The sequence below is a fragment of the Arachis duranensis genome, chromosome 10 (assembly GCF_000817695.3).
Source record: "Arachis duranensis cultivar V14167 chromosome 10, aradu.V14167.gnm2.J7QH, whole genome shotgun sequence".
NCBI classification, from domain to species: domain Eukaryota; kingdom Viridiplantae; phylum Streptophyta; class Magnoliopsida; order Fabales; family Fabaceae; genus Arachis; species Arachis duranensis.
The window spans coordinates 103,027,480-103,047,740 of record NC_029781.3 but is presented as its reverse complement, the minus strand read 5'-3'; the positions used below and the strand labels follow the sequence as shown (position 1 = coordinate 103,047,740).

At 26.7% G+C, this 20,261-nt stretch overlaps 3 protein-coding genes across 3 annotated transcripts; all 3 read left to right on the top strand.

Annotated features, from left to right (window-relative positions):
• Positions 1–6,730: 6,730 nt before the first annotated feature.
• On the top strand, positions 6,731–8,828 carry LOC107471758 (peroxidase 44-like; the record flags this gene model as incomplete). Its single annotated transcript, XM_016091247.3, has 3 exons — positions 6,731–6,979; positions 7,319–7,783; positions 8,367–8,828. Coding segments are annotated over 3 exons (1,020 nt in total), but the record flags the coding sequence as incomplete, so codon positions are not given.
• A 1,408-nt stretch (positions 8,829–10,236) lies between these two features.
• Positions 10,237–11,448, top strand: LOC107471763 (peroxidase 44-like). Its single transcript, XM_016091253.3, has 2 exons — positions 10,237–10,437; positions 10,606–11,448. The coding sequence occupies exons 1-2, from the start codon at positions 10,237–10,239 to the stop codon at positions 11,368–11,370; spliced, it is 966 nt and encodes a 321-aa protein (XP_015946739.1). The 3' UTR covers positions 11,371–11,448.
• Positions 11,449–16,021: 4,573 nt separating this feature from the next.
• On the top strand, positions 16,022–20,030 carry LOC107471612 (probable arabinosyltransferase ARAD1). The gene is made up of 3 exons (XM_016091106.3): positions 16,022–16,672; positions 17,830–18,129; positions 19,470–20,030. The coding sequence occupies exons 1-3, from the start codon at positions 16,022–16,024 to the stop codon at positions 20,028–20,030; spliced, it is 1,512 nt and encodes a 503-aa protein (XP_015946592.1).
• The last annotated feature ends 231 nt before the right edge of the window (positions 20,031–20,261 follow it).

Below are 20,261 nucleotides of genomic sequence, written 5' to 3'. Positions count from 1 at the left end.
TATTTTTTTGGCTATTTTTAAATTATATTTTTTGTGTGGTCTCTTCTTTATGCTTCCCCTCATACAAGTCATTAAAAAACTTGGCCTTTATTCATAGGGAAAAAGAAAAGTGATACTTTTTTTTTTTCTTTTCTTAAATGTTTTGGAAATATGTCACTGGACGAAATTCAATACATTGGACCGTACACAATATTATATTATATAAATCCCTTCTTATCACTTTACCCTTTTTGCTTCTTTTTTTAATCCGATTAAATATCTAATCTTGATTCATGCACCAGTGATCACTTGACACTAACATGTGAAAGTTGAATTTATTTCTTATATTATATTCGGTAGTTTGATTCTGATTCACAACATTGTTTTGATGTGTACCTTTTAATTTTGGTTTATTTATATTTTCATTCAATAATATGATAACACTTCATGTAATGAATTTTGATTTTTAATACCCTCTTTTCTAAATTATTCTCATTTTTATATTTTTATTTTATCAATATTAGTTATTTTTTTCGTCGGTAACTTATTAATAAAAGAGAAAAATATGTTAAAATAATAAGAATAAAAATTAATTTGCACATTTATTTAAAATTAAAAATGTTTTTCATCAGTTCTTTTATTCATACACGTGATTGTAACAAAATAATTATTTGGAATTACCGAAAAAAAAATATAAGTAAACAATGAAAATATTAAATAATATAAATAAATATCTACTTATCAAATTAAAGCTAGAAAGATAAAAAAAATATAATGTTTCTTTTTCAGAATTACTTCTGGAAACTTTTTCTAGTGGTGTACTTCTAGAAACATTAATTTGAATTGCTATTGATGATACTATTAACACGGTTATTAATAATAATAATAATAATAATATTTAATACAATATCAATGTAAAATAATTTTATACGTATATTTAATTATGTTAATAATAAAAAAATTTAATATTGATAGTATAAATAATTATTTAAAAAATATATAATTAAATAATTATATAAAATATTTATTTTATCAATTCGTTAAAATTAATTTTATATTTTATATTTTATTGCAATATAAAAAATTTGAGTGTTATTATAAATTTAAAATAAGATTTTAATCAGGATTATAAGTATTGAATAAATTTCACATAACTTAAAAAAAACTAACAAAGAAAATTGGTCCAATGGGAATAGAAGAAAGAATGCTAGGGTTGTAACAGCTGGCAGATGAGTCAGCCAAAAAGGGAGAACCAGAGCCAAGATGGGAATGACGTCAGAAATAAAGTGCAAAAAAGTGTTGCAAAGATATTAAAGTGACTTTCTAGTGAGAGAAATTTCTTGTGTGAAGTGTGATAACAAAAAGAATTTTTTTAGAAAAAAAGGGAAAAAAATAAAAGGCCCAGAAGAAATAGCGTGATCCAAAGATATTAAAAGTTACATTTTTTGTACTAGGTTTTCTTTTTGGTCCAAGTACTAAAAGGTTTAGTTTAAAAAATGTAGATCCTGACCAAAAAAAAATGTAGATCATGTAAAAAAAATATCCAAATAATGATACACTTAAAAAAATGTAACTTCTTTTAAGAAAGGGATTGAATTTCTTAAGTTTGTCATTATTTATATTTTTTTTCCGACACTGTTGAGAAATTGGTTGAATAAATCATGATAAATTTTTAAGTGTCTATAATTTAGTATTTAATTTTTATAATAAATTTTAAATATTTAAAAATTATTTATTTATATTTTTAAAATTAAATATTTATTTTTTATTTTTTAATAAATTAGGCATTATTTTTTAAATATCACAATAATCACCTAAAACTATTCTTTTAGAAAATGTAAAAGTTATATTTTTTATGGAAAAATTGTCCAAAAATTATTTCAACAGAAAATCAAAATAGAATGACAAGAGCCAAACACAAATTAAATTATTTATTTTATCATAATAAAGCTAGCATCTAAATATTTTTTTTTTTAATTGAGTTTTCAACTAAGTCATTGGTTTCTTCTTCTTTTTCATCTGTACCTACAAGTGCTCCTCCTCTCTTCTTTCCTTGTTTTCTTTTTCTATATTCTCCTTTTTTTCGACGTCGTTATTATCACTGTCGCCATTGCTATCATAGTCGCTCCTCCTCCTTTCTTCTTTTTATTCTTCTACTATATATGTTTAGCAAAGATATTAAACATAGAAATTTTAATACACAACACAAAAATTTTAGTGCACAGTATAAAAAAATTAGTGTATATATCAAATAAATTTTTGTACTATGTACACAAATCTATGTGCTATATGAAAAAGTTTTCTATGCTATGTGTAAAAATTCATGTACTCTATAACAAAATTAACGTACTTTGTAAAAAATTTTTTTTCGCTTTGTAATATAATTTTTGTGCTAAAGAAGCGCGGAGACAAAAAACTACGTGATGGACAAGGACATTTTTTTATTTGATGATGCATGTGCATCTTTAGTAGTTTTGTTATTATTTTTTTAAATAAAAGAAGTGATCTATTGTTCTTAGTAGGATTTTCATGTTTCTAAATCTATGTTCTTTAGAGTTTCTTTCATTAAACTAAGTTAGAGATTTTCTTTTCTTGTTTGAGATTTTTTGGTGCTTTGATCAATAATTTTTGGAGTTGCTTTGTGCTTTTAAGTGTAGGAAATGATTGAAAGATGTTAGGCAAATATGGATAATCAAATAGGCTTTTGGAGAAACAAGAAAGGTAGCAAAAGTTGGAAACAAGCCCAAGAGAAGTCCAAAAAGAATTTGTAACCCTGACTTCTTTAAACTCCAATAAGAATAACTTGACCTACAAAGCTCCAAATGAGGTGATTCTAGCGCTATTAGAAAGTAGACATTCAGAACTTTCCAATGATATATAATCTTTCATAGTGAACACTAAATCTAAGGGTGCAAATCATCATTTTAAACCAAATACAAAAAAGAGCAAAAAGGGAAATCATGCGTATATATGACTCCTAGTTCGCATTCGACGTGGTGAAAGTGGCGTCCAATGGCAAGTGCTTGACAGCCTGATTTAGTCACCTTCAAAGGAGCATAACTTGAATTACAAAAATTTAAATGACTTGCTTCCAACAGTTTTAGAAAGCTAACTTCAAGTGCTTTCTAATAATATATAATACGTCATAGTTGACAAGATTTTCACACAACTTTGTCATAAAACAAAAATACACCACCAACACATTTTTAAAGCCAAAACATGAAGCTGGCGTCCCATGGCAAGAGTTTGGCGTCCCACGCCAATTGATGTTGGGTCATCCAAGACCTAGAAACTTGGCGTCCCACGCCATGTCCTTATTGTGCCACGCTTGGTACCTCACACGATGAACTTGGGTCATCCGCCTTTGAGAAAAAAGTGTGGCGTTGCATGCTGCTCCACATCCAATCTCCTAGGATTCAATTCTCTCTTTCATTCCTCAATTTTCTAAGTTTTCAAGCCCAAGAAATAATCTCAATTTAGTTTTGAATTTGATTATAATTTAAATTTCATTTGAATTTGTAATAGCTTATAAATAGGACCTTACACACACACAACACACACCTTTGAAGGGGAATCTTAGGACTCTCTCCTCACTCTCATTCTCTTCTCTTCTTCCAATTTCTTTCATACTTATTTTATAATTCTTTAGTTATGAGTTTTTAATTTTTTTTTTTGATAAATTCTATGATGTAGAAAGAAAAATTCTTCTACATATATATGTTTGTGTTGTCAAAAGGGTAGTGTGACAAGTGTTTAAAAAGAAAATAATTAAAGAGACAAGATTTGATATATTGCAAGTAAAATATAGTGTATTTTGTCTTATGTAACATAAAAATAATGTATTAATTTTTTTTGGTGACTAAATAATATATTAATTAAATAGGCTAATTACATTTATGTTAATTAATTATTAAAAATAATATTAGACATTGTATGATTTTTTTATTTTTAGATTTTTTGAATGTACGTTCGCTTTCAAAAAATATTAACTTTACTTTATATAATAAATATCATCTGAAAAATTAATTTTTACACACAAAAATTTATTAATATTTATTTTAAATTAAATTAATGAATATATAATATATATTAGAAAAATTATCATCTTTCTTCAACACACTTATATGCATTCAAAGAGGAACTAATCATATAATTTTGTTAAATCTGTTTAGATATACTTTTTTCGTTTTATAAAATAATAAATATTAAATATTCACTCAATAACATAGTTTATTCATTGTAAAAAATTAATAATTTAATTATAAATAATAGGTTGCATCTAAAATATTTCAATAATAATTTGAAATATTTATTTTTTTTAGATAAATTTTTTTAAATATTAATTATTAAAAGATTTTTCTTTTTTTAGTATTTGAAATTTTTTTTAATTATTTTTTATAAACAACTGTAAATAGATATTTTAATGCAAACAAAATAACAAGATATTGTCTATATAATACCAAAAAATAACTATGTTTTCTTATATTTTTTTTGGTGTCTACCATATTTTTCTATATGTCTGGTGTTATACAAATTTTGGGTGCATATATTTTTAGTGAGCTTAATTTTGATGTATTAACCGTGTAAAATGTGTTTTACACAGACGTGTAATTATATTTGGTCTTCTGAATGACAATTCACACCGTCTATAAAAAGTAATTATTTTTGTTAATGTAATGTTACGTCATTAGGTGTAAATATAAAATTATTTTATACTAACATTACATTAAAATTAAATTTATTTTTAATTTCTCTTTATAACAAAAAGCAAAATTTTTTATTACAATTTTCATTTTAAAAAAAATCAATTATCTCAAAATATATATTCTCTCTTTCTGCACCATAAAAATGGCAATATTACAAATGCTATTTTGCTATCAATATTTTTTAAACAATTAAATATAAATTTTTTTTATTAATTAAAAAAATCAAATATAAAAATAATTAATAACAAACTATTTTTATAAGATGTCAAGAATATATAGTGTTTGAATAATTTTTTTTATAAATATCTATATGTACCAAAAATAATATTGACAGATATATTAATATAATATTTAATATAAATATATATAAATATTACCGTTAATTTAAATGTATGTAAATACGTAAAGTTATATATTTTTTGTTGGTTAAAATATGTAAATACATTTTTATATTTGTGAAACTGAATATATCTAAGTCATCGAAAAAAAGGAATATATTAAAATAAATAAATATTAATAAATTTTTGTGTGTCAAGTTAATATTTTTGGAAAGAGAGCGTACATTTAAAAAGTCAAAAAATAAAAAAATTATACAAGATCCAATATTATCTTTAATAATTAATTAACATAAATATAATTAGCCTATTTAATTAATACATTATTTACATATTACATAAGACAAAATACACTATATTTTACTTACAACGTGTCAAATCTAGTCTCTTCAATTACTCTCTTTCTAAACACTTGTCACACTAGCATTTTGACAATACAAACATACACATGTAGAAGAATCTTTCTTTCTATATCATAGAATTCACCTTTTTTTTTTTGGGAAAGAGAATTCTGTTACAATTCAATGGATTAATTTGTTTGATTCTCCATCTTCAATTCCTCTTTCATTGTTTCTTTAGAAATAATATTCGTTCTTCACCATAAAAATTCAAATGTCTTGAGAAAAAATTTGAATCCAACTTAAATTCTATAAGAACTTGAAAAAGATCATAGAATTGAGCTTGAATATCTTTCTCTCAATTCTTATGAATTTAGGTTTGGGATTGATATGTGACATATAATCGACCCATAACTTGATTCATGAAATTGTGTGGCTCTAAATCAAAGACCAATATTCATCTCTTCTCACGAGCAATTAGATCAAGACATTGGCAATTGATCAAGTTAAGAGAAATTGAATTACCAAGACAATGAAACTTAATCACTTATGATTTGCCAGAAGATCAATCATTGCATAATTGAAGAGGAGATGAAAATTATTGATTCTAAGAATGCAACATTTCTTAATCCCAATGTTCTTCCCATTCTTATTTTTTACAATTTAGATTTTTAGTATTTACATTCTTACACTTTAAATTTTCAGGAATTTACATTTTACCATTTTATTTTTTGTCATTTATTGTTTTAATTTCTTTTACTTTTTATTCAAGTTATTTATATTCTCAATTGCTCATCATTTAAAATAATTGAACCGGCTTATTAGAATAATCAATTAAAAAAAGAGAGACAATTGAATTCTTTAATTGGTGTAAGGAAAAAAAATTGAGGTCAATGAAATACAAATTAAATGAGATATTATTGGAATTAATGGAAATTATTAAAATAGTAGCAACAATGAGGGTACCATAATAATAAGAGATAATAGGAAGGTTATATTTATATTGGATTCCAAAGAGAGAGCGTGTGAGAGAGAGGTCTTGTACTTTAATAATTAATGTCGTGGATCATGTTTTACCAATTTCTTTTTATATAATATTAATAAAAATATTATTTATATATTAAAATTAGTTATTAATGTATTTATATATAAATATATATTATTTAATTTATTCTTAATATTTAACATATATTTTATACTAATAATTAATTTTAGTGACTAATTTTAATGTATATCTAATGCAGTTGTAATATTAACTATGCTGATTTTCAGATTTTGATGCATAAATTCAGTTAGAAAATTTCATGCACGGAGTTAAAAAGAAATTATTAAATAGTACTTAAAATTACATTAAATTGATGGTGTATTATATATAAGAGGAAGGATACATAAGCAGAAGTACCACCACACTACTCATAAGATGAACAGCACCACCTTAATAATAATAACCTTGTTTTGTGTCTTTCCCTTGGTCTTAGGAGAATTAAGGTTGGGATTCTATAGCTTGAGCTGTCCAAGAGCGGAGGCAATTGTTCGTGATGTTGTGCAAAGGCGTTTCAACACTGACAAATCCATAACCGCCGCCTTGCTTCGCATGCACTTTCACGATTGTTTTGTTAGAGTATAAACCTACTATTTAATTGCATTTTTTTTCCTAATCTTTATTTAGTTTTAATTCTTCTGAAAGAAAAATATAAATGCATGTTTAATATTTCTTACATAGATTCATAAATCTCAATTAATATAAATAGGTATAGGTATTTTAGTATTAAGGTGCATTCAATTTGCGTTTTTACATAAATCTAAATGTTTGAGGAGAAGGACTCCTCACATAAAGTTGATAATTGAAAATTCTTAAGATTTTTCATTATCAATTTCATATGAAATTAATTGCACATAAGTTTTTATTTTTTATTTTTTTCTAAAATTTTTGATATGCTGATTGCTTCTCTGTTACCAGGGCTGTGATGCGTCCTTGCTACTCGATCCAACTGAAAACAGAACATCGGAGAAAGACGCAGGGCTAAACCAATCCGTACGAGGATTCGACATAATTGATGAGGCTAAAAGTGCTTTGGAACAAGCTTGTCCTTCAACAGTGTCATGTGCCGATATCATATCACTGGCAACGAGAGATGCGGTGGCTTTGGCGGGTGGACCAAGCTACAATGTGGGAACAGGAAGAAGGGACGGGCTTGTATCAGACCCAAGAGAAGTGAAACTTCCCTTACCATCAATGTCGGTGTTCGAGGCTCTGCATTTCTTCACCGCCAGGGGCTTTACACTCTTTGAAATGGTGACACTCGTCGGAGGAGGACATTCTCTTGGCTCCACCCATTGTAGCAATTTTCGCAGCAGACTTTCGAGCTTTCGAGGAAGCCTTGATCCCACCATGGATCCTAATATGGATGCAGAATTGGGGAAGGTACCAAAGTATCTTAATTTATTAACGGTAGAAACACAGTTAACTTTATATGAAGTTGTTAATTAAGAATAAGTAGATAATAATTTAGTCAAATCTGTCAAATTATTTAACAACTCTTAGTTATCAACTTCACATAAAATTAACTGCACATGAAATTTCATCTTTATTAAAGGTATTTAAATTTTTGTAGTTATTTTAACGTGAGGTTGATATTTAAAAATCGATAAAATATTTAATAAATTTAACTAAATTATCATATAATGATTTTTAACTATCACTTTTATATAAAAATAACTTTAAGTGAGTCTTTATTACCTTCAAATAAAATTGCTCATCTAATTTAAATTATATTAAATTCTATTTTTTACAAACCGCATGAATTGAATTGAATTTTAGATTCACTTTTAAAAAACTAAACCAATTGTAAAATATAATAAGATATTATTATTTTGTTAGTAAATTTAAATTTGCATATAATATGTTTAGTTTGTTAAAGAAAAATTCATATATTATTATTTCGTAAAATTACTTCTATTTTTTAATAATAGAAGTAATAATAATAAAATTTGTGATGATATTTTAGGTATGTGGATCGGCAAAGCAGCCAGCAACAAGCGATCCAAGTGTGTATTTGGACCAAATCACGCCTTTGGCATTTGATAATCGCTTTTTCAACCAAATTCTTGCGAAAAGAGGCATACTTAACCTGGATCAACAGCTGGCTTTGGACCCATTATCAAGTCACATGGTGTCGGGTTTTGCGGCGGATGGTGAAAGCTTGTTACAAAGCTTTGCAAGTGCAATGATAAAAATGTCTTCCATTAATGTTACACTTGGAAATGAAGGAGAGATTCGAAGGAACTGTAGGGCTGTTAATCATCCTTTATAGAACCGTTATATATTATTAATTAAACGTGTCTCACTCTCCCAAATATGCATGTTATTATCTTTTAAGAAAGTATTGCATATTACTTAAAATAAGATTGACAAAATCATATTGTATTGGATAAAGCTATGACTAGAGGATCACTATAATTTATTATTATTACTTAGTCATTAATTTAATTGTTTTAGTATATATAATTTTTTTTAGTTTAATAATTTAACAATATATTTTATTTTAAATTTTTAAATATTAATAATTAACTAATAATTAAAAATAATAAATTTTAATGATCTTATAGTATTTTTCATTTCAGATTATGGTTTGTAACTACTTGTAACTACTCTATTGTGATCTAATATATATATCAAATATTGGACCTTATTAGAACAGATGTTGTTTGCAGCTTTCTTTATTCCTGTATTTTAGCTTAAAATGATTTGGAAGTCCTTAGCAAAGAGATGTCTCTCCTCAAATTCAAACTCAATACCTTCCTATACTTAAAATTCTTAATTTAATTCTAAAAATTAATATATAGTTATCTTTATATAAAATTAAAAATTTAAAAATTTTAAATATATCAAATTATTTAACGATTATATTTTTAATTATTAATTTTATAATAAAATAACTGTGCTTGAGTTCAACTTTGTTTTAAGTTTTAACACCCAAACAAAGTATTATTGGCAATAATATATAGATTAAAAATATTTTTCCACAACAACAAAATTTACGGAGGAAAACGTTCAAGGGTAACACAAAAATGAACCAAGTTCAGATGATGAATAATGGTGGCAACGTGAATAAGTTATGACTTCTGATAGACCACGCTATCGTGTAGTGTAAATGCAAAATAATGATACCCCCATCCATAAATGTGGCTTTGCAATGTATTTAATTTTTTAAAAATATATATACAAAAATTCAGTCATTAAATTAACTCAATTACAATCTATTTGTATATATATACATAGAATTATTGAATTTTTAAATAGTGTTGACAATAGTCTTCTTGAAATTCCACAAAAAGTTAAGAATCACCACCCTGAATTTACGATCACCGTTACTTTGGGCGTCAAACTCATTATAGTTTTCTTGTTTGATTCTCTTAATATCTATTTTGAATATGACGTTATCCTCACGAGTCATGACTAGCTAGATAGAATTACCTGAAATTGACCATAAGACTTTAAATTAAAATAACCCTTTTTTATATTAGAAGTTTGGAACCAACTAAAAAAGGTCCTTTAATTTTGCTTATAGTATTGGTGAAGAGTAGTGTTAAAGTAAAATAATATTTATAGAATTTAGTTAATAATAATGGTCACGCAATAACACAAAATTAAATACTGATTTTGATCCAGAGATTCGGGGAGAAAATTCCACCGAGTAAACTTCTACTAAATATACTAGTTAATGTTACATTAACATGATGCTGTTTTTGGTAAAAACTCAGATGAAGTCGACTTCAGGTCAAGTGAAGTCGATTGCACTTGAATTCTCACCTTGTCTTTCATATATAATAAGACTAAGGAAACAGAAGGAGCAGTAGCACCACACTACGCTGAAAATGAAGATCACCATCCTAATAATAATAACCTCCTGTTGTGTCTTCCCTTTAGTCTTTGCAAACCTAAGGCTTGGCTTCTATGGTGTCAGTTGTCCAAAAGCGGAGGCAATTGTTCGTGATGTTGTTCAGAGGCATTTCAACAAAGACAGATCCATAACCGCCGCCTTGCTTCGCATGCACTTTCATGATTGTTTTGTTCGAGTATAAAATAAGCTATCCTTTTAATATTATACTAATAAATAATATAGATATTATTGAATCAACTACTTTCATAAGTCTACGAAAAAGTTTAAAATTTAAAATTCTATTAGTTTGTTAGCGTAGTTTAAAATTTAAAATTCTGTTAATTTATTTTGCATTTGTCTCCAGGGTTGTGATGCGTCATTGCTAATAGATCCAACGGGGAACCGGTCATCGGAGAAAGATGCAGTGCCGAACCGAACCGTTCGAGGATACGACATCATTGACGACGCTAAGAGTATTTTGGAACGAGCTTGCCCTGAAACGGTGTCGTGTGCAGATATCATATCACTGGCGACGAGAGACGCAGTGGCTCTAGCCGGCGGACCAAGTTACAATGTCCCGACGGGAAGAAGAGACGGGTTAGTTTCGAACCCAAAAGAAGTGAGGCTTCCGTCGCCGACACTGTCGGTGTCGGAAGCTATGCAGTCGTTCGGCGCAAAGGGGTTTTCGCTGATGGAAATGGTGACGCTGGTGGGAGGAGGACACTCAGTTGGAGTGGCGCATTGTAGCATGTTTCGCGAGAGGCTTTCGAGCTTTCGAGGAGGAAGTGTTGATCCCACCATGGATCCTAATTTGGATGCAAGGTTGGTGGAGTTATGTGGATCGTCGAACCGGCCGGCCACGAACGATCCGACGGTGTTTTTGGACCTAAACACGCCGTTTGCGTTTGATAATAGATTTTATAATCAAATTCTTGAGAGGAGAGGCATACTTCACTTCGATCAGCAGCTCGCTATGGACGAATCATCCAGAGACATGGTTTCGCGTTTTGCGACGGATGGTGATATCTTGTTTCAGGATTTTGCAAATGCGATGATAAAATTGTCTGCTGTTAATGTTTGGCTTGATAATGAAGGAGAGATTCGAAGGAATTGCAGGGCTTTTAATTAATTACTTAATTAATTAATTTCCCCTTTATAGAATGAATGAATGAGTGTATATTGTATAATAATTGTGCCTTCAAGCTAAGATGAATACTAATACTAATGTTGACTATTTGTAATTCCATATTATTGAAAGAAAAAATCTACAGACTAACAATTTTATTAAATTCTAACCACATAAAAAAGTAAGTAATTTTATATTATTAGATAAAATTTTTTATCATTAAAAATTATTTATAATTATTCGATGATTGTAAATCACAAAAATTACTAATTCCTATCACTTCTCTTATTGAAATATATATGCGATGATAAACATCAAGTTCGCTATGCATATCAAACCTTGCCGCTAGGGGCAGACATGGTTTAGATTTTAAAAAAGAAGAATGTTAGGGTCATTAATTTTTGTGATTTGTAGTCATTAAATAACTATCAATAATGAATTTAGTGGTATGAGATTGGCGTGAGATTTTATTCAATAGCTCATTTTTTTGCTAGTCAAAATTTAATAAAGTTGCTGGCCCTTAAACTTTTCCTTTTAAAAATACAAATTACATCCATCTCAAAACCAAATTTATAAAGTGAATTTTATCCAATTTTTTTAAATAATATATAATTTATCTTCTTTAATATGCTAACTTTTTATTGGTTGATATTTTAATTAACTATACTAATAACTTAAAATTTACTCCTCTCTCATGAATTTCACTCCATTTTGACATCATTTTCAGTCATAAATTTTTATTGTTGTAAAAGTTAAAACTTACACTTACTGTTACAAGATTATTAAATTGAAAAGAGATGTACTTTAAATATGATATTGTACCAAATATTGTTATAATAACAATTTTTTATACATATGAATGATGAATTATTTCTTTTCTTAAAAATATTTTTTTTTATTTGGGACTATTTTTTTTTTATCAAATCGAAATCTTCAAAAGTCTCTAAAACTGTACCTAAATACCTTATGTTAAGATGGATTTCTTATGCTTTAATTTGTTCTAGCTATAGAGTCTAATTAATTGTTAATTAGAATCAATGTTTAAGTTAATAAATTTGTAATAGTTCTTCAATAATTTCTTCCATCGATATTATTCCAACAGTTTTTTTTCTTCGACGAAAAATATTTAGAAAAGAGTTTTATTATTAATATTTTAAAAATTATATCATGATTTATTTTGAATAATAATTTAATAAAAAATAATCTCTATCATAATTAAAATATTAATTTTAGTTAAATTTAAGTAATTTAAATTACTAATATAATTAGTAATTAAATTAAAATATCAACTAATCAAAAGTTGACACATTATAAAAGGTTAGTTACATGTTATTTTAGAAAAAGTTGTGTTAAATTTATCATTTTATAATGATAAAAATTTTTGTATAGTTATCTTTATATAAAGTTGTTAGTTAAGTATCATAATTTAATATGTTTGACAAAATTATTATCTAACGATTTTTAATTAGCAATTTTAAATAAAAACAACTGCATGTGAGTTTCTACTTTTTATAGTTTATAAAATTAAATTGGAATTGGATTGAAAAGACTAAAAGAGAATCAATTCTAAATCAGTTTTATTGAATAAAAATTGATTTAAATTCCGAAAACAAGCCTTCGATAACAAAATTAAAAAGAAATGTCACCTTTTTTATTTTACTAAAAATATTCGTGTCTTAATTTTTTATTTTTAGTAGGAGAGTTTTTTTATATATATAAAAAATAAAGATACTTAAATTTACAATCTCTTCAAGTAAATATAGAAAGATTATGCCATTTAAACTATAATCCATTAGTTTAGTAAGAGAGTTGTTTATTTTTAAATTTGTTTGTAGTCTAATAAATTAATGGATAATCTTAGATAAAAGTCTGAGACAGTTAGCTTTTTTTATATATCATATTATCTCCTAATTAATTATTAAGTAATATTAGATAATTGATTTGTTAACTAATATTAATCAATTTTTTTAAATTATTTTTATCATCTTAAATTCTAAATTTCAAATTATAAACCATTAACTCTATATTCTAATTTATAAATACTAAACCAAAAAATTAAGTAGTATTAACATGTGTTTTAAATTACATAATAAATTTATTATTAATAAAAAATTTTAATTTATAATTTTAACATGTGACTTTAGAATATAAAATAAATAAATTTTTAACTAATTAAAAAAAATAATACTACATGTATAAATATTTTATATCTAAGTTCAATTAAGTTAATGCAAAATTTGGCAAAAAAAAGTAAAAAATAAAAAATACATGCATATGTTATTACTCTTTTTTTTTTGTGATTTGTGCAGCACACGCACTTTTATGTGAGAGCACACAAACTTATTAATATAGCCCGCGAATTTTTGAAGCATAGCACAAAAAATTTGATACATAACACAAATTTATCGATATAATATACAAATTTTTGAATATGTCACACAAATTTTTATTGCAAATATATTTTGTTAGTTGGGTGAGTAAATATTTTAGATATGTAATCCTTTAAAAATTTTTATGCTGTACATCAAAATTTTTATACTATGTACTAAAATTTTGTATTGTACGCTAAAAGTTGTGTTGTATACATTTTATTGGTATAGTATACAAATTTTTATATATATCACATAAATACTTGCACATAATTTTTGCTGTAAATTTGTTAGTTAGATAAGTCAATATTTTTTATAAGTAATTTTTAAAAAATTTTAGACTGTATATCAAAATTTATATATCATATACTAAGATTTTTGTGTTATACACTAAAATTTTATGTGTTAGGTATATTTTGTTAGTATAATACATAAATTTTTTCATATAATACATAAATTTTTACTATAATTATATTTTATTATTTGGGTACTACGTGCATTTCCTTGGTTAGGGAAAAAAAAAAGGATGAAAACTATCACGAATATGATGATAAGTTGATAACATACTAAAAGAAAAAAAAAAAATATAATAATAACATCAACAAGCAGAGAAAGAAATGTGCCTATCTGAATCCGGAGAAAAAAAGAAAGAAAGCATGAACGAAGACTTAATTAAAAATTTAATTCAAAATATGTTTGCCGCTTAGTACTTTTAAATTAGAAACTAATTTTTTATATTCTCCTCTTAGTCATTTAATTCCACTTCCTCCTTAACATTTTGTTTCTTCCCTAGTTTATTACATCAGCAAAAAGTTCTCTGTATACCACCTACTCCAACAAATTCAATGAATGACATGTTTGCGTCACCACGCACGTTTTCAGCTTCTTTGCCGGCGGCTGACCCGTTTACCAAAGGGTTTGCATTAAAATGACACAATGGGCTCTTCAATGGGCTCAGGCCCAGGCCCATTAGCATTGTTCCGACAACAAAAATGCTTTTCCTACCAAAATTCTCCAATGTCACTCGGGTTCCTATGAACAAACCTATACAATCCCCAGCCGAGACTTAGTTAAAAACTTAAAATAGCATATTAGCATACTTCTTAATATGTTGCATTTGAGTTCGAATGTTAATAATATTAAATAATAGATAAAAATTCTTAAAAATGTTAGATGTGTGAATATGTAATGGGTATGAGTTTGTATATACGGTCCAAATAAATGTAATTAAACTATATAATAAGAAGATAAGTTAAGTTTGTTTTTTTTTTACTGAAAAAAAAATTCAGTTTTTAACCTATTTGCATAAATTTTATAAAATAATAAAAAAATAATCTGTTTTTAGCATTTTAAAAAGAAAAAAAAACTAAATAGAGTAAAAGAGCTTCTGTAATAAAGTGAACCAAATGCATCCTAAATTCCGTCGAATTCACAAAGATTAATTACCTATTGTTGATCCATGACTTGAGTGATTCCTAATTAGCATGATGGGCATGAATCCCACTAGAGAGTCAATGGAATATTTGTACAATGTGTATAATAAGTTATTTATTTGGCTCAATATAAATTAAAAAATAAACATTTAAGATAAAATACTATTAATTTCTCAAACACAATACACCTATACTATTCAGAATAACGATCCAGATATCAGGAATAATAAACATTTGATATCCTACTGAATCGAACATTCCTAAACGGCTAAACTCCCATTGTACACATTATATATATTGGCTCCCTATACTTCTTCTATGGATATTTACCAAAATTTTATTATTATTATTATTATTATTATCCTTTATTTGTATTAGTATTGTATTTTTCACAAACTAATATTTAGTGAGATTGTGAAACACACAAAAATAGACTAAAAATAAAAATAGAAGCCCGATTCCATAGTTAGACCCTATTCCCACTCTCCATTCCTATTTTCTTTCCAACTCATTTCATATGTGTCTCTCTTTTTCCAACAACCACTGATATCACACTATGATGTTACTATGTTAACCACCTCGAATCTGTAGTTTGTTCTAATTTTTGTTGAAGTCTTTTCCCCCTTCATCTTTTTAATGCTTTGTCCCCCTTAAAGGAAACATCGATAATCAAGTTTTCCGGAATTGTCACTATTTAGATCTATATGCACACTCATATATTGCAAACTCTAATGTTCTTGAGTTTCTAACACTGCTATTTTAACAATGAAACAGAATTATTTAACGATTAGATATTTTTGTCAAATGTCTGTAGCTCGTATTTGAGTAAATTCTTGGAACATTATTATCAAAATGATTGAGAAAAATGTGTCCTCAATTAATGTCATTGTTTCTAGAAAGTCATTACTTTTGTTATTCACAATGACATCAACCTTATTTCTAATGTCTTGGTTCTTTGTTTTGGGTTCCACAAGTCAACCTCAATCCATTGACATCGAGTTAATACCCAATTCGAGACGTTTCTCGAATAATAACAACGACTATGCTACGTGGACACCAGAAAAATATGTCGAGCCCTCGGTCGGAAACCGGGCAATCCTTGTGAATAGTAAAGATGCATCATCATCATCATCACAAGATTCATATGATGAAGGTAAATGCAACAAAAATAATGAGGAAGTTGTTATCAAGATTTTCATGTATGATTTACCATCAAAGTTCCACTTTGGACTCTTGGATTGGAAAGAGAAGAATAGTGTTTGGCCTGATATTAGAGGAGCAATACCTGGTTACCCAGGAGGATTGAATTTGCAACATAGTATAGAGTTTTGGCTGACATTGGATCTACTAGCTTCGGAAATTCCTAATGCTCCAAAGGCTAGTTCTGCTGTTCGAGTTCATAATTCAAGTGAAGCTGATATCATATTTGTGCCCTTCTTTTCATCTCTAAGCTATAATCGCTACTCCAAGATCAATCAACATGGACAAAAGAGTAGGAATAAGGTACAAATTAAATTAGTTTATATATGCATTGTACTCTTTTTTTTTTAATTGGATTTTTCACCATGGAATTTTTTTGTAAAAAAATAAAATAGCAACTTTTATTTGTACTTATTTAAGCGCCATTAAATAAAAAAAATATTTTTTTAATAAATTTTTTTAGTGTATTTGACAAATTTTTAATAGCAATAAAAGTAAAAGAATTAGAAAAATTATAAAAAAATATTTTTTTGAGAAGTTACAATTTATATTTTTTTAATTTTTTATTTTTGTAAAAAAAAGATATGTTTTACATAATAAACAAATAAAAAAGTATTTTTATCTTATTTTAACTAAATCTAATTGATAAATAAAAATTTTTTTTTATATGAAATATCTAAACATAAAATTACTTTTATTTTTTAAAAGATTTTTAAAAAAAATATTATTAAAAAAAGATTTTTTTTGAGAATGAGAATGGTATCCAAACAAACACTTTGTCTAGTAAATACTCAAATTCTTCCCAATGAATTTTAGGTTGAACATTTTGGTTTCCTAATAAGTTTTATTACTTGAAAAATCTTTAAAAATTACTTCGGTTAAGATATTGGCCGCGCTTTTAATAAAGATTTTAATATGTGTATTGGACAAATAAATCATTAACAAATTTATTATAAGACACTTTGGGTCTAAAAAATATTATTATACGGAAAATTAGCTCTTTATACATAAGATTAATCTATCTCGAAGACGGCTAAAGACATAAAATTTTATGTGCGGTCAAATATCTGATTTAAAATTTATTTAAAATTAATTGTGTTTATTCTTAAATATTTTAGTAGATAATTTTTTTTCTAGAAGTTATTTAATGCTTAGATTGATAATTTAAGAAGTAATAATAATTATTAAAATCTCTTGTCTTGTGCTTTTTTCTAAAATGCATTGTCATTAAAAAAAAAGGATCTTTTTGTTTTTTATTTTTTAACTTCAAAAGCCAATAATCCAAACATACTCTCACTCTATATATAAACTTGATTTTATTTTGTTAAATTTCAGTGAAATTTACTTACTAGTAATATCATTTTTTCTTCTTGTTCTTACCTAAATTTATTGCAAAGTGATTTTTATATTATTTTAAATGTGTAACACACACAAACTAACAAAGGAAAAGAATGAAAAAGGTACTACAAGAAGAGCTAGTGGAGTATCTGGCAGGGCAAGAACTTTGGAAGAGATCAGGGGGAAAAGATCATTTGATTTTGGCCCACCATCCCAATAGTATGTTGGATGCAAGAGTGAAATTGTGGCCTGCAACTTTCATACTTTCAGATTTTGGAAGATATCCTCCAAACATAGCCAATGTTGACAAGGATGTCATTGCACCCTATAAACATGTTATCAATTCCTATGTCAATGATACTTCCACCTTTGATTCTCGTCCAACGTTACTCTATTTTCAAGGAGCAATATATAGAAAAGATGTATGTATGCCTCTCTTTCTCTTCAATATCTTTGTTTTATTTTCATTTTTTTGTTATTCAAAGAATTTTTACATTTTAGTTTAAATAGTCCGTCAATAACTCAATATATAATTTTATTAACTTTTTTAACGATTTTTTTGTAGCTTAAAATTTTATAATTAAATTTTTTAGATAAAATTTTTGGTTAAATTCCTACTAACCAATGCTATTAAAAAATTCGAAACATTTTGTTCTAAATGTAAATTTTCTAAACATGTTTGATTTTTTTTTAAAAGTAAGTATAATAAAAAACTAATTTTTAATTAGTTAGTACTAATTGGTTTTTTATTTTAATTTTTTAATTTTTATTTTTTAGCATTTAGAATTTAAGGTTATCCGAATCCGGATTTATCCTTATTCAAACCTGGTCCTAAATATATACTAGGTCTATTTTTTTAGACCCTAATCCGACCTTAAACCTGATGAAACCTAAATATTTTTAGGTCACAATTATATCGAGTGCTTTAACAATAATTTATAAAAAAAAATTTATTTATGATGCACTTATTTATAAAGAAGAAGCTTGTTACAAAAAAGTTGATATCCATATTTGAATTTGAATTTGTCCATAAATTCTAATTTGATGCTTTTTTGATCTATTTTTTAATTTAGCAAGTGTGATTAAAAATAAAACAATAAACTTATAATTAATACAACATAATATTAAAATTAATTTAAAACATATATATCTTTTCTAGTTTTCTTAGAGTAGACATGGGCTAGGTAAAGCCGGGTTTGCCTTGATCCGAACCCAACCTTAAATAATTACCAGTCTATTTTTGAGATTCTTATTCGACTCTAAATCTGGTAAAATCACACTAAATTAGTCTCTAAAATGTTCAGGACCGAATCGAACCATGTACACCTCTTTTTTTAACCGTTGATTTTAGTGTATACATAGCATTTTTGTTTTTGTTGTTAATAACAATGATGAAATTAGTAGATCTGTAAACTTTTTTTTTTATCTAATATAAAGATTCAATTAGAGACACTCTTAAAAATTATAATCACTCAACTAATTATTAATAAAGTAAAAATTCATATGCAATTATTTTCATGTGAAATCATGTAACAATTCTTAAGTAACATCTTCACATGAATACATTTACATGAGTTTTCACCTATCAATAGTTTGTCATGTATTGTTTGTTTAATGGTAGAGACTCATACGCAATTGCTTTCATATATAAAGTTGTTAATCGAAAAATATTAGACATGTTTGATAAACGATTTTTAATTAGCAACTTCTTATAAAAACATCTGCAACTAAATTTTCGCCTTATTTACTTGATGGTGATTAGGGAGGCGTTGCACGGCAAGAGCTATTTTATCTCTTAAAAGATGAAAAGGACGTACACTTCTCATTTGGAAGCGTTCAGAAAGATGGAATTCAGAAAGCCACCCAAGGCATGAGATCTTCAAAGTTTTGCCTCAACATCGCCGGCGACACTCCTTCCTCCAACCGCTTGTTCGACGCCATTGCCAGCCACTGTGTCCCCGTCATCATCAGCGACGCAATCGAGCTCCCATACGAGGATGTTCTCGACTACTCCGACTTTTGCTTGTTCGTTCCCACAAGAGATGCTATTCAGGGAAACTATCTCATAAATTTGATCAGGAATGTTACCAAAGATGAGTGGACCAGAATGTGGAACGGGTTGAAAGAAGTGGAAGCGTTCTTTGAGTTTCAGTTTCCATCAAAGGAGGGTGATGCTGTTCAAATGATTTGGCAAGCAGTTGCACGTAGAGTTCCTGCTGTAAGATTGAAGATGAACAAGTCTAAGAGATTTTCTCGCTGTCCTTCTACTACTACCTCTGATATAGTGGAAAAGTCCATACATGTACCAAGTAATTTTTGGTGAGAAATATTAATAATATATCTATTTTTCGATGTTGCTTGTAAGAGTTTAGAAGGTATTTAGATTTTTTATGTTATATTTAAATAAAAAATCGAAATCAATTAATATAAGGCTAATTGGTTAGCTAAAGAAAATTAAATTAATATATATGAAATATTAAATAAAATATTTTAATCATTTAAAATATAAATTAATAAAATACTAAATAATATTTGCATTGTTTTATTTTCATTA

Bases quoted from the DNA above. Each gene is read 5' to 3' on its own strand.
- LOC107471763 (XM_016091253.3), top strand. From the start codon at position 10,237: ATGAAGATCACCATCCTAATAATAATAACCTCCTGTTGTGTCTTCCCT. The intron at 10,438-10,605 runs GTATAAAATAAG...ATTTGTCTCCAG, and splicing joins TTCATGATTGTTTTGTTCGA to GGTTGTGATGCGTCATTGCT.
- LOC107471612 (XM_016091106.3), top strand. From the start codon at position 16,022: ATGATTGAGAAAAATGTGTCCTCAATTAATGTCATTGTTTCTAGAAAG. The intron at 16,673-17,829 runs GTACAAATTAAA...AGAATGAAAAAG, and splicing joins GACAAAAGAGTAGGAATAAG to GTACTACAAGAAGAGCTAGT. The intron at 18,130-19,469 runs GTATGTATGCCT...GATGGTGATTAG, and splicing joins GAGCAATATATAGAAAAGAT to GGAGGCGTTGCACGGCAAGA.